At 31.6% G+C, this 14,627-nt stretch overlaps 1 protein-coding gene across 1 annotated transcript; it reads left to right on the forward strand.

Moving 5' to 3' along the window:
- Positions 1 to 2,957: 2,957 nt before the first annotated feature.
- LOC106384057 lies at positions 2,958 to 4,058 on the forward strand. The gene is made up of 2 exons (XM_022699239.2): positions 2,958 to 3,250; positions 3,514 to 4,058. Exons 1-2 carry the CDS (start codon positions 3,074 to 3,076, stop codon positions 3,862 to 3,864), a joined length of 528 nt encoding a protein of 175 aa, XP_022554960.2. The 5' UTR covers positions 2,958 to 3,073; the 3' UTR covers positions 3,865 to 4,058.
- Positions 4,059 to 14,627: the final 10,569 nt, after the last annotated feature.

Below are 14,627 nucleotides of genomic sequence, written 5' to 3' on the forward strand. Positions count from 1 at the left end.
GTTAGTATGCCTCCCATGAAGATTCCGGATTGGGAAGGTAAATACTTTTTCATATATGCCGTCAGTGGAATGCTGATCACGGTAGATGATCCAATTAGGTTTATCTTTAGTTGCTTTGTTTTATCATTTTTAATCATCTATCATCTTTGGAACGCTGATCACGGTGGATGACACACCGCTCCCACATGTCAGCTGGTTGCATGCGTGGCAACACCTCGTGCACCGAAATGTCAAGCCGCATATACTGTTTCAGGTTGTGCTTGTGTAGACAGATAGGTTGCTAGAAAGTTGACACCATGTTTTGATCCCATGCATCGAGCCACCTCGTACTTCTCGGTCCTTTCGTCTGATTTCGACCATTCCAGATATTTTCGGCCCGCAATCATTCCCGAATATTTTTCCGCTCCCGTTCTGATGCACTGAATATTTTTAATAAATTCCAGACTCAATTCTAACTTTGAAATTAATTATTTCTGATCCTTTGGTTTCACTGAAAAATATTCCATAATATCAAAATAAGGGTTTTTCCCAACTTTGATTTTCTCGTCGTGTTTACTTCCCATCCTGCTTATTTTCCGTCATGTTTACTTCCCGTCCTGCTTCCAAGAACAAAAATTTATGGCTTTTTGTTGAGAAGAGTTTTGTTTATAACTGGGGGTATTCAACAGGGCAAGGCCTAACCGTCAAAATCTTTAGGAGGTCTGTTCACCGGCGCCAAAAATAGCTGTTGTTCACAATAAAAATTATATATTCATGTCGACTGGCCACACAAACAGATAAGTCTGAGTTTGGTAGGTTCAAGACCAAAGTGTTTAGGATCTTTCTAAACCCGCTTTACCACTCGACCACATATGGTTAATATGTTAAGAGTTTTTACATTATAAATGTTGTACTATTGGCATTCTTTAATATTGTTATAGTTATACAATTATGTAATAGGTTCAAGACCAAAGTGTTTAGGATCTTTCTAAACCCGCTTTACCACTCGACCACATATGGTTAATATGTTAAGAGTTTTTACATTATAAATGTTGTACTATTGGCATTCTTTAATATTGTTATAGTTATACAATTATGTAATAGGTATAATATAGTTCTCATATAAAATATAAAGGCTCCCATAACATTTATATAATATATGCTAAAAATTTCAATAGGATATATGTTCAAAAATCATGTTAATAGTATAGTTTAACCGGAGAAGTAAAAAATATCTTCTCTTTTTAACCCATTTTTTGTTTGGATTTTTCGAAAACCAACAAAAATTTGGTCACAGGCGAGATATTCTTGCTTTATAAATATTTAAAAACTATTTAAACAGATTTTTTTAACTTAAATAAATTCTATAATTGTATCTAAATTAATGCTTATCTCAATTAATTGGTATCCAATTAACGAGACATTATAAGACTATCTGGTCCATAGCTAAGGAAACTATTTATAACGAAAATAGTAAATCTCTGATAAAATATTATCTAATTTACAACAATTATTTATACCATATATAAACAAAAATATCTAAACAAAATAAAATTCAAAAAAATTTGATCCTACTGTAAAAGATTGGTGGTTTATAATATGTGGATATATTTAATAACCTATACTATTATAACATAAACATAATGTTGGTGGCGTAAAAGTTGCGGGTTACAAATTATACTTATTTCAAAGTACGTTACAAAACAAACTGCATTATAAAATTTATCAATTTGTATTAAAATATTTTTTACTATCTAAACTTTCAATTGTTGACATCAAAGCTCAAATGTTTAAATCTAAATTGCGGATCATAATTTGGCTTTGAAACATTAATACAAAATAAAAAATTATTAATCTGTAATAAGACACTTGGAATATATAAACTCTCAATTATAATCATTAAAACACAAATGTTTAAGTATGAATCTGATCTCTCACTTTTAATAAACATATACGATTATTACATAAAAATATAAACCAATTTTTTTCGCGTTTTGAAAGCGCAACTCAAAATCTAGTAGCTTATATAATAGAAGATTTCTATTATCTTGTATGCAAAAGATTATTTTTGTCCAATAGGCATTAAGAGATTCTTTCTTACGTGTAGACCACTTTTTCCATTGGTTAATTTATTTTCAGCATATAGTATTTCAAAATCTTATAATATTGACCAATAAAAAATTCCGCTATAATAATGCCAAAAGTAAGTACGACACATAATACTTCTAAAAAAAATTCAATCGAGTTTTCAAATTCTACAATTATTCAATTTCAATGCATTGTAAAAAATTTTGTATTGAAACAAATTTCAAATCATTTGATCTGGAGTCTCAAACAAATGACTGAGATCAAAATCCAAGGATAGAGATTTTAGAATTCACCAACTAAAATGATCTTTTAAGTTTTTTTAATTAAATTGGTTACAGAACATTGACAATTGATTTTAAGTTTTGATTGAATAACACTCCCTAAATTTTTAATGCCACAATCCCGTGAGAGATTTTTAGTGCCACTGGCCAAATATTAGGTTATTGTATGGTTAATCACCAAATTATGTCCCCAAAAAGTTGTGAACAGTCCACGGCCATCTGCATTTAGTTTACATTCAGAGAATTAAAATCTATACTGCAAAGAGAAAGTTTTTTCTTTCAATTCTAATGGATATACCAAACTTGAATATATGGGTAAGGAGGTGTATCTAATATGCAGGGCCGGTTTAATACTATTATGGGTCTTAGGACAAAAACAGTTTTTTTTTACTTCTAAAATTTATATTCAGATAGCGTTTAAAATATTTTTAAAATTTAATCAATAATATTTTATATATTTTGTGAAAATAAAACTATATACATATTAAATAATTTTGGACCCTTTTCAAATTTATGAATTATATTTATAGATTTTTATATAAATTTATAAAAAAAATTGGGCATTTTAGCTATTAATATACGGGACACATGCTTAGGTCCGGGACGGTCGCACCGCTTATCCCCTGCTCAGACGGCCCTCCTAATATGCATTCTAGTTATTATATAAACGACAACCACAATTGACAAACACACAATACCAAAATCCGAACTCGGACGAGTAGTGGATGATGGCTTCTTCCTTTTCCTGTCTTGCTGCTTTTTTTGTGGCAATTTTGTTACAGTTTCTCTTAGTCTCTGCTTCAACAAAGTCTATCGACGCCATATGCCATCATGTCACCGACAAACGCTTCTGCCTCAAAACTTTGAGTGCCTATCCTCCGGCGGCTTCCGCCACCAACACGGTACCATTCTATTTTAATTTTCTGAACGGTTAGGTAGATTATTTGTTACTCGTAGACGGTTTTAGTTGACCCTATTTTCTTAATTATGGATTGGAGTTTTGAAGTTGTGTTTAAATTTAGATATATGCTCTGTAAATAAAGGTGTATTGAAGTTGTAAATGGTATTTTGTTCATGTCTCATTCTCAGTCATGGATATATTAATTCTTACTATCTTTTTTTGAAGAAAAGTATTAATTATTACTATCATTATTTCAATGTGTAGTTCCAAGCGGTGAGGGCCGCTATCCACATTGCCAAGTCCTATGCCGAGAAGTGTAGAAAATTCACCGAAAAAACTGCAAAAGAGAATCCAAAACCGAAGGACCAATTCATGGATTGTCAAGATGCCTACCTTAGGATTATACTGTCTCTCAGGAGTGCTGCCGGGGAGCTCAAAGAATCACCGGAAACTTCAAACTATGATGTCATGGTTTGTACGGACCAAACCACGATGGTGAAGAACTTGGTCGGGAAAAATAGCGACGTGGCTTCAAATACTATCATGAAGATGACACTGATGATGAATAAGCTTATTGTTATTGCCGTTGGAGCCACTGAAGCTCTTTCCCTATAGCATATAGGGACCATGAGAACACACGCCGGTTTGTAGGCCGAAATAGTAACTACAAATTGACTGAATTGGCTGAATTTAGGTGCTGATTGTTTTCCTAGTTTTTAGATTTTAGTTTCTAGTTTTTGGATTTTAGTTTTTGGTTTTTTGATTTTAGTTTTTGGTTTTTGGTTTTTTGATTTTGCAATAGATTTTGGTTTTTTGAAAAACATGAATGGTTGTTTTAAATTTTGGTTTTTAGTTTTTAATATTGCTTTTAAAACTAATAGAATGAAAATATTATTCATAGTAAAATATTTATTCTGAAAATAGTAAAATATAAAATACTGTTATCAAAGCACACATAAATTTGTTTAATAAAGTTATTTTAAAACAAAAACTGTTATTAAATGCTAAAATAATTTTTATTCATCGATTTTTATCGTTATTTTTTCTGTAAATTTTTTATTTTTCTAAAACTAAAAATAATAAATATTTGTTTTATTTTTTTGTTTAAAGTATAGTGATTTATTATTTTTGTTTGAAGCTGAAATTTATTAAATACTAATAATCAAATTCTACTTACTATAAAAATAATAAATATTACATACTTTACCACATTAAGATAAATTTATTTATCTTAGAAAATTTTTAAAATAATAAAATAATTTTATTGCTTGTCTTGACCGGATATAAATAAATGAACCTACATTCGTATATATTATATGACAATACACAATTAATAATTATTTTTGTAAACAAACTACATAAAAATTAGGGATTTTTGCAGAATTGACCTATAACTTAAAGTCAAACGCAAAACTAACCTCCTTTTTTTTTTGAAAATTGGTTTTGCCCTATTCACCCCACAAGTTCATATAATTTACGAAAATGCCATCAATTTTTTTTTTTTTTTTTTTTCGAAAATGACATTTTTACTCTCTCACCCTCATCATCTTCAAGTAATTACAAGATTGTCATTGTCATCAATACCACAACCACCATGAACAACCAATTTGAAGCTCTTAATGCTCCCAAAATCGATTTACCCTTCTTCTTTTTCCATTCTTGTGAACTAAACACAACATATCTCTCACTTTCTCTCCACAATGAGCTAAAAAAACCCAAGATTCTGATTCTAAATTTTTTATGGTTCATAGAGTCATAGAAGCTAACGATTCTGGGTGGGTTACTTTCGTTTGTGATTCTGTGTGCTTGGAGAAGCCTTATGTATGCTAAGGAACTTATCTCACCAATTTAAGGTATGACATCGAGTTTTTTTCCAGATCTGTTTGTCAGAAGACTTACTTGAGAAGTCGTCTGGCTCTAGACAACTTACCTGGAAGTCGTCTGGTCAACGCAGAGGTTATTTTTGCAATTGACTTTGAAATCTGTAACCTGAGACGACTGAAAGTTAAGTCGTCTGTTTTTGTTTGGTTTCAAAAAAATTTCCAAAGAACCTAGACGCTTACATTTCAGTCGTCATAGGTTAGTTTTGCATTTGACTGGATAATTTCAGAAGTTTGACTTCCCCAGACGACTTACATTTCAGTCGTCTGGCGAAAATTAAAATAATAATATTTTTTTAAAAGTAGACGACTTACAGTTAAGTCGTCATAGGTTAGTTTTGAAATTGAAAAAAAAAACTTCAAACTTTAATTATACACAGACGACTTATAATTCAGTCGTCCACGAGACGACTTACTTGTAAGTCGTCCAGGATTTTTTTCCGAGATTCTGGTCAAACCTTGTAAATTCTGGACAACTTACTGAATTATAAGTCGTATGTATATAAATAAATCTTGAAGTTTTTTTTTTCAATTGCAAAACTAACCTATGAAGACTTAACTGTAAGTCGTCTACTTTTTAAAAAATATTATTATTTTAATTTTCACTAGACGACTGAAATGTAAGTCGTCCAGAAAAGTCAAACTTCTGAAATAATCCAGTCAAATGCAAAACTAATCTATGACGACTGAAATGTAAGTCGTCTAGCTTTTTTGGAGTTTTTTTTTAGCCAAACAATAGTAGACGACTTATTTTTCAGTCGTCCGAAATAACAGATTTCAAAGTCAATTGCAAAAATAACCTCTGCGTTGACCAGACGACGTATAGTTTAGTCGTCTGGACAACTTAGATTGAAGTCGTCCGCGTCTTCTCCGCTAGTTTTTAAGTCTTCTACGTTAGTTTTTGAATAACTTGTATTTTTAAGAGTGATAAGTAACTTCAAGATATGTAAAACACATATTTACAAAATATGTTCTCTCCCTTAGTTTTACTAAATTTGACTAAGTTTTTCAACACAAACTTATAATAAAATATGATATGCTTTGACTATTTACTATTGTTTGTTTCCATCTCTTAAGTATTATTGTTATAGACAATAATGATGACTATTGTTATGAGTTGGAAGAAGGGTTAAAATGCTTCTTAAAATGTTGTATCAATATAAAGCTACCAACATTCTTGTTTATTAAGATGAAAAAAAGGCCATTGGAGTTTATTATTGCATATGAGAGATCCAAAGATAAGAAAAAGGTTACTGAAGTCTATTATTTCATTGATTTGTAAATGTGTAAACACATTGTTAGCACATTTAATACATCTTGGAAAACATTATTACTGATTTTACAAAAAATTCACAACTAAAAGAGTAGACATGCAATTCACAAAACAGACCACAAACAAAACTATTATAGATCATTCCTCTACAAAGACAAGCTTGGATTCCACTTGAGTAGACAAGACCACACGACTTTTAAGAAGTCCAGACGACTTCCAGGAAGTTCAGACGACTTTGTCAGAAGACTTTTAGGAAGTTCAGACGACTTCCAGACGACTTTACAGGAAGTCCAGACGACTTTACAGGAAGTCCAGACGACTTAGTCAGAAGACTTCCAAGAAGTCCAGACGACTTCCAGACGACTAACAGGTAAGTCGTCCCAGAAGTCTTCCAGATCTGAAAAACCTGCATATTAAATCCAGATCTGAAAAACCTGCATATCCAAAAACGTTCAAATGGCTTAAAAACAGAAAAAATGAGTGAAAGATTAGATAAATCTACCTTTACAGAACACACAAAAATACATATCTAAAAATAATAGATCTACCTTTAAATTAGTGGAAGATGAGTACCATCTAATTAAAAACCTGCAAAAAAGATAGATTAGTAAGAAAGACATGAGACAAAACTAGAAAATTCATATAAAGTTTGGTGTTTTCAAGTCAAAGAGATTATAGTGGGTTTGGAGAGTTTTAGTTTGGGAAAAAAGTAAGAACTTTACACAACAAGAAGTTACCAAATGAAGAAAAATCAGACATAAGAACTTACCAAAACGCTCAGATCTATTATGAAAGGGAGACTTCGTCAGAAGACTTCCATGAAGTCCAGACGACTTCCTGGAAGTCCAGACGACTTCCTGGAAGTCCAGACGACTTCCTGGAAGTCCAGACGACTTCCTGGAAGTCCAGACGACTTCCTGGAAGTCCAGACGACTTCCTGGAAGTCCAGACGACTTCCTGGAAGTCGAGGCGACTTCCTGGAAGTCCAGACGACTTTGTCAGAAGACTTCCAAGAAGTCCAGACGACTTCCAGACGACTTCCAGACGACTAACATGTAAGTCGTCCAAGAAGTCTTCCAGATCTGAAAAACCTGCATATCAAATCCAGATCTGAAAAACCTGCATATCCAAAAACGTTCAAATGACTTAAAAATAGAGAAAATGAGTGGAAGATTAGATAAATCTACATTTATAGAACACACAAAAATACATATCTAAAATTAATAGATTTACCTTTAAATTAGTGGAAGATGAGTACCATTTGATTAAAAACCTGCAAAAGAGATAGATTAGTAAGAAATACATGAGACAAAACTGAAAAATTCATATAAAGTTTGGTGTTTTCAAGTCAAAGAGATTAGAGAGAGGTTGGAGAGTTTTAGAATGATGAACATTACATTTTTGTTGCAGCCATTTGAGAGGAGGAGAGAGAATGTGTAAATTTTTCTTTATATAGGGAGACAAAAAATCCAATTAGGTTAAATATTTGACTCAGACGACTTCCTGGACGACTTACATTTCAGTCGTCTGGTGAAGAAATTAAATAATTTTTAAGCGGGAAAATAATTTTTAAAAAAAAATTTAGGCGGGAATATTTGGACGACTTACATGTAAGTCGTATGTTTTAATTTCTTCACCAGACGACTGAAATGTAAGTCGTCCGAGTAAAATGATCAGGTTAGGTTAAAACGTACATTGGTAAAATTAAAGGTTCGGTACGATGTGGACGACTGAAATATACGTCGTCCGAGTAAATTATTCAACAGACGACTGAAATATAAGTCGTCCACACCCTAAACATAACCCCTAAACTTAATTATCTAATTAAAGACTTCATAAAATCAAATCAAACTTGAAAAGTGTTTACTATACACATAAATAAACACATATAGGTGAAAACTAATTTTTGAAAAAAACATTTCAGTTTTCCAAAATCTAACCCTAACAATACATACAATACTACAACATATGTTTGCCAAACTCCTAAACCAAAGTATTTCATGATTCACTACTTCCACTCATCTATCTTCAAAACAAATCAATTTTATCATATCTTAATTTATATCACTTAAAACTGTTTATAATTACTTGATTTTTATTTTTCACGCATCAAAATATTTTTTTACAAGATTTATAAATTATTTTTAAAATAAACCGATACCAGACGACTTACACTTCAGTCGTCCAGACGACTTCCAACATCTCAGACGACTCAGACGATTTACTAGGGCTATATTCGTAAAAATGGCTTCTGTTTTTTTGTTTGGTCACAAGGGGCTGAGCTGTAATTTCACTAGGCTTTTAGGTTAGTTTTGCATTTGATTCAAGTTTGGGTATAGGTTTGGGGTTAAAATCAAGTTGTGGGTTAGTTTTGGCAAAAACCCCTAAAAATTAATTACATTTTAAAATTTTTGGTAGAAGTATATAAATTTAGGAAATTCAAATATATAAATAAATATCAATAGTTTGATTTTAAAGTGTTGTTTAATAAATATAGGGAATCTTTTAGTTTAATAAATGAAAAATAAATATCCACACATTATCAGTAAAAATATTTACATTGGTTTATTTTGAAATTAAAAATAAATAATTATGTTAATTTATTCCTTTGTATACAATTATTTAATATTTTTCATATTAGACTCTAAATGTAAAATATTTTATTTAACTTTAGTGATTTGGAATAATTACTTTTTTATCACTTTAATCCTTTCTTATTAATATTTTCTTGTATTAATATATAAATATAGAAATATTTTAGTAAGAAATAAAAAGGTATACAAAACCCACGTACTAAGGTACATAGTTTAGAAAAGCAACAAAATATGATTTTTGGTTTTTGCTTGAAAATAGATAGTTAACACAAAATCTGGTTTTTCTATTTCTTAGGGAATCTATTTTTTTTTAAATCTTGATTGGTAAAAAAATAATTTTTACAAAATCAAAAACCAAAAACTAGTGCAGAATCTGCAAAGTCAATCGTATAACAGTCTGTGGAATAACTAAAAATAAAAAATAAAATAAATTGTTTCAGTTGTACCAATCATGTGTGTACGGTATTCCGGTTTAAATCATCGACTGTCTAACCGAGTTGCTCAATTAAAAAAAAAACAGAAGAGGAAGAGATTATATTACTTAGAAAGTACACAAACACATACTTCAAATCTCCGCCTTGTCCTGAACTAGATAATTACGCGCTACACCGCGGGATGAATATTTATAAAATTTTGTAATATTCAAAACTTTATAGTTTTGATGCAATTAATGATTTCATGTTTACTTTGTTTGGATGATCAACATTTTTAGCATAGCCCTAAATATGTTTTGTGATTTGTTCTTGGTTATGGTACCTTTCTTTTTGGTACAAACTTAATGGTAGTTGAAATTTTTTTGTATCATCTCATCTTTGATTTACTTGTCTACGGGAGGTTTCAGGAAAGTAAAAGCGACCATTAATTCCATACATGAAACTTATATACCTTTCGAAAAATCTGAACATAGAACCACGCGTAAAAACAAGAAACGATTGATCATTTTCTTCTCCAAAATAAGCTCGGGTTCTCTGTCGATTTCGACATCATTGAGGTACTGCAGAAGTGTAGAAGTAGAACTAGGCGGATTAGGACACAACTTTAGTTGACTTACGTGAAACACATTATGGATTGCAGACGTCGGGGGTAACTCAAGATTTTAAGCACGCGAACCGTACGGTCTGTGATGTGAAAAGGTCCGTAGTAACGAAGGGGAGAGCTTATGAGGCATGTGACGTCCTTTCAAAAAGTGTTGACGATATGGCTGGAGCTTCAAATATACGTAGTCGCCATCTGTGAATTCACGATCAGAACGACATGAATCGGCGTATTGTTTAATACGGTTTTGAGCCCGCAGGAGATGGAACTTCATCATGTCAATTAGTGCTTCCCGTTTCTGAAGTGTTCTATCGATGGCTGGGGAAGAACTTTCTCCACGTAGGACTTTCTCCGGATAGGTAGGGAATGTGAATTGGACCAGGTTTTTTTTATGTTTTCGAATTATACTTTTTCAAATTCGAATTTTTTTTAAAAAATTGATTTTTTTTTCAAAATTTCTTTTTCGTCGCAAACCATTTCTCGCAAATACAAAACGCTGTTTATTTGCAAGTTTGCAAGAGAATTGCAAGAATTGATTTGCGACGAAAAGGTTTCCCTCGCAATTCTCTTGCAAATTGCGATTTGCAAGGGAATTGCAAGGGTTTCTTTCCTTGCAACATACATATTTTCTTGTAGTAATTCAAAAAAAAATTATAAAAAAATCAAATTTGAAAAAGTATAATTCGAAACATAAAAAAAAAAATCTTTATTTTATTTTGTTTTATTTTATTTTTATTTGTTTAAATAATTATTTATAATATATATAGAGAGAACAAAGGTATAAAAGTCTTTTGTCACTTAATGAATAAGGTATTTTTGAAAATGTCCATTTAGTGATAGTAAATATGAATAATGGTACCATGAAAATGGTAAACATGAAATTAGTCCTTTGAATTTGAAAGAAGAATGTGTACATATCATGCATGTTCTTTGCAAAACTATTGCAAATTTGCGAGGGAGTTGTGAGGAAACAAGATAGACTTAAAAAGTTATTGTAAATCCCTTGCAAATTTTTGAGAGAAATGTTTCCTCGCAAATTGCGAGAGATTTGTAAAGATCATATTTTTTTTTTGCAATTCTGTTGCAAATTTGCGATAAATTTTCTCTCTTAAATGTCCCTCAGACGTGTTTTTCTTTTGTTGTGGAAGTGCAATCACTATGAAGATGTTTTCAGTTGTTGACTCAAGGTGGATTTTGTTGGATATGTTTGGCCCAAAACTGAAACACATTAGGAATTAAGTTATAAACATAAAATGTTTAATTCCTAGTGAATAAAAGACAGAGATAAGATTCTATTAGGATTAGGAGATATCCTTGGGCATTATATAAGCTTGAAATTGTGATTTGACTTGAATACTCTCTGTAATGTATTCTCTTTTCCTTCATCATTTAAAAGTTGAACATATAGTGGATTGCCAGAATCTTTTGGCCCAGACGTATAACTCATATCGAGGCTCTAAACTGGTTAAGTTGCTATGTGTCATCTTCTTCTCTTTGCTTACAGTACTTCTTACTTGTGATTGAGGCAGGGGCGGTCCTGAAAAAAGTGGGACTCTAAACAAATGAAAAAAATGGGGGCCCTTCTAAAATATCTGAAAATTTAAAATTGATGAGCAAGAATTTTTTTTTTTGGGAAATCTGTTTTTTTAGAGCAAAAAAATGGTAACTATGTCCCTTTAAACTAATTTATACTACTTTATGTCTTATCAGACTGATTTTTTCCAAAATGGCAGTAATGCCCTTAAAATTGTAATTTTTTTAAAAAGATATATATTGAGTTCGACAAGGGAGATCGATCGATCCCACTTTACAAGTTATAGTGGATCGATCGATCCCGATCATTATTCAGAACAAAAAAAACGCGAAATATATACTGATCGACCTGGTCAATTTCACTCGATCGGCGAAGGTCGATTTACACAGATCGACCGATCTGTAAGAATAGATCGATCGATCCCGTGCCGAGGAAAGAATCCCAAATCGATTTTTTGGTTTTTTATGATTATATCCGGATTGATTCCCACTTGATTTGAACCGACCAAGCATGAATTCAACTCTTTAAACTCGATTTCTCTGGGATGAAACCCATAATTTCCCATTCACGAATAAAGGGAGACAAAATCAAATTCTCACCCAAGTTCATTAACCCTAACTCACTCAATTTCACTCTGATTTGGACGATTATTTCACCCAAAGCAAGTAACCTTCTCCCTTTCTTTTTATCAACATTAAAACTCCAACTTGAAGATACAACCAATTCCCAAACACCACATGAAGCATAGACATGAATCATGGTAGAAATAATGTGAAAATTTTGTGAAAATTTTGTGAACAATCAATGGAATATAGAAGACGGCGAAGAAGGTTACCAAGGTTTTTTTTGTCGCTTTTTTTTGTTCCTTTTTCGTTTTTTTTTTTTTTTAAATCGATTTTTTTAAAAAAATATAAAAGTGAAAATTCTCAAATATTTTGTTTCCATATTTTTAGGAACTGATTTCTTATCCGTAGAATACAACTAATATGTAGAAATCAGTTTCTACAGTTTTTTAGAATTATAGTAATGTTTAGAATTTGATTTCTACATGTTTTAGATTTATAGTAAATCTGTAGAAGTCGGCTTCTACATGTTTTAGAATCGACTTCTACATGTTTTAGAATTAGATTAATGTGTAGATTTCGATTTCTAAGAATTTTAGAATGGTAGGTTAAGCGCGGAATGTGTATTCTACATATTTGTAGAATACTCCTATTTACGTAGATCGCGTATTCTAAACATTGTAGATTCAATGAAAAAAGTAGATTTCGTTTTCAACTTCGTAGAATGTCATTTCTACTTTTTTTAGAACATAATCTGAAATTTATAATTTTAACTTTTTTATAACTGAAAAATATACCTTTAAGTTCATATAGGTATTTTAACAAATGTTACTATTTTTCCAAAATTTTTTTGTTTATAAAACTATTTATTAAAATTATTTTCATAAATATTAAAGGGTATTATAGGAAAATATGACACAAAATATAGATTAGTCTAAAGGAACATAGTTACTATTTTTTGCTTTAAAAAAACAGTTTTCCCTTTTTTTTTTAACAAAATAGAAGAAGAAAAACTAATCATCAAACAAAAAAAAAAGCTAAAAGAACCGTAAACGTGGGAAGAGAGAAGGTTTATTTTATGTAGGTTCCACTAAATATCTGTCTGTTATTCGATTTTTATTACTTATACATATAAATATTTTTTTAATCATTAAAAAAAACATATAAATAATTTTGAAAAACGGGGGCCTTTTAATAATGGGAGCCCCAAGCCCATGTTTCAAATGGCTCTCCTCAGGGACGCCCCTGCATTGAGGTTTCAACAACCTCTATAATAGGTGCTGCCTCACTTTCACTCACTCATACACCGGTGACACCCGTGACTCAAATCTTACTACTAACAAAAGGACCTAAGAAAACAAAACATAAAGAAATTGACGCATGAACATGATTTGGACTTAATAAGCGTAAGATTCAAGATACACATCCATTTTGAAGAATCTTGATCCATGAAAAAGCCAAATCCAAACTTAAAACCGAAAGAAAGAAATAACGAAAAACCAACATAAGAAGGAATTACTTGCATGATATTTGAAAGGATCTACAAATCTTTGAGATTCAATGTTCAAATCCGTTAATGATATCGACCATAAATTCTTTGGAATCCGTAAACGTGCTATTACAGCAGTATTACCTACGATGAGTGAACCAAATCATCCTCTCCGACTAACAGCAGGCTCATTGATAATAAGCCCACTTTAGTTATTCGTGATTTTTAGGCTCAAATTAAAAGCCCATTTGCAAAGTTAAATATAGGGTTCGTTCATAAAACTCTAGGGCTCCGGAGGTCTAATTCGTTCCTTTATAATATAATGACGGTTCTATCGATTTCAATCAAATCATCTCATAAGATTTTAATCTTGAGTTGGTAGCTTTTCCTGGCCGGGTGAGGTATTCTTTCTTTTCTCTCGCCAAAACCCTAACGTAGTCCTTGCGTTGTTTATTCATCTTTATTTTCTTCCTTTCGATCTCTTCCTCTTGAATATTGATGTCAGGACTAATGCCTTTATTTGCTTTTAACAATTAATAGAATAAGATTCCGAACCGATTACAAAGGCTACAAAGAAACTATCATAAGAATAGTCTCAGGATTTTTGCCTTCTACAGTGGCAAGATTCTTCGTTTTCAGAATTTATTACCGCAGTGGGAGTAGATAGTTTTTAGGGTAGAATACAACCAACGAATATGATTTTAATAGTTTGTTTCCTTCGGGTTGCAGAAAATGTTGGGAGCTACGCAGATACCACCTCCATATGTTAGGTGTATTATCGAGAAAACGGCTAAGTTTGTTTGCAAACACGGGTTAGAGATTGAGAACAGGATTATAGCTTCCAACGTCAAGAATGCTAGATTCAAGTTTTTAAGCAGCTCAGATCCTTATCATGCCTTTTACAAACGCAAACTTTATGAATATCAAGCTCAGAAAATCAACATGGAGTCGAAGCTAATGACGATGCTGCTACAGGTGCACAACCCGACCCTTTGGCTCAGCTTATGACT

The sequence above is a fragment of the Brassica napus genome, chromosome C3, assembly GCF_020379485.1.
Source record: "Brassica napus cultivar Da-Ae chromosome C3, Da-Ae, whole genome shotgun sequence".
NCBI classification, from domain to species: domain Eukaryota; kingdom Viridiplantae; phylum Streptophyta; class Magnoliopsida; order Brassicales; family Brassicaceae; genus Brassica; species Brassica napus.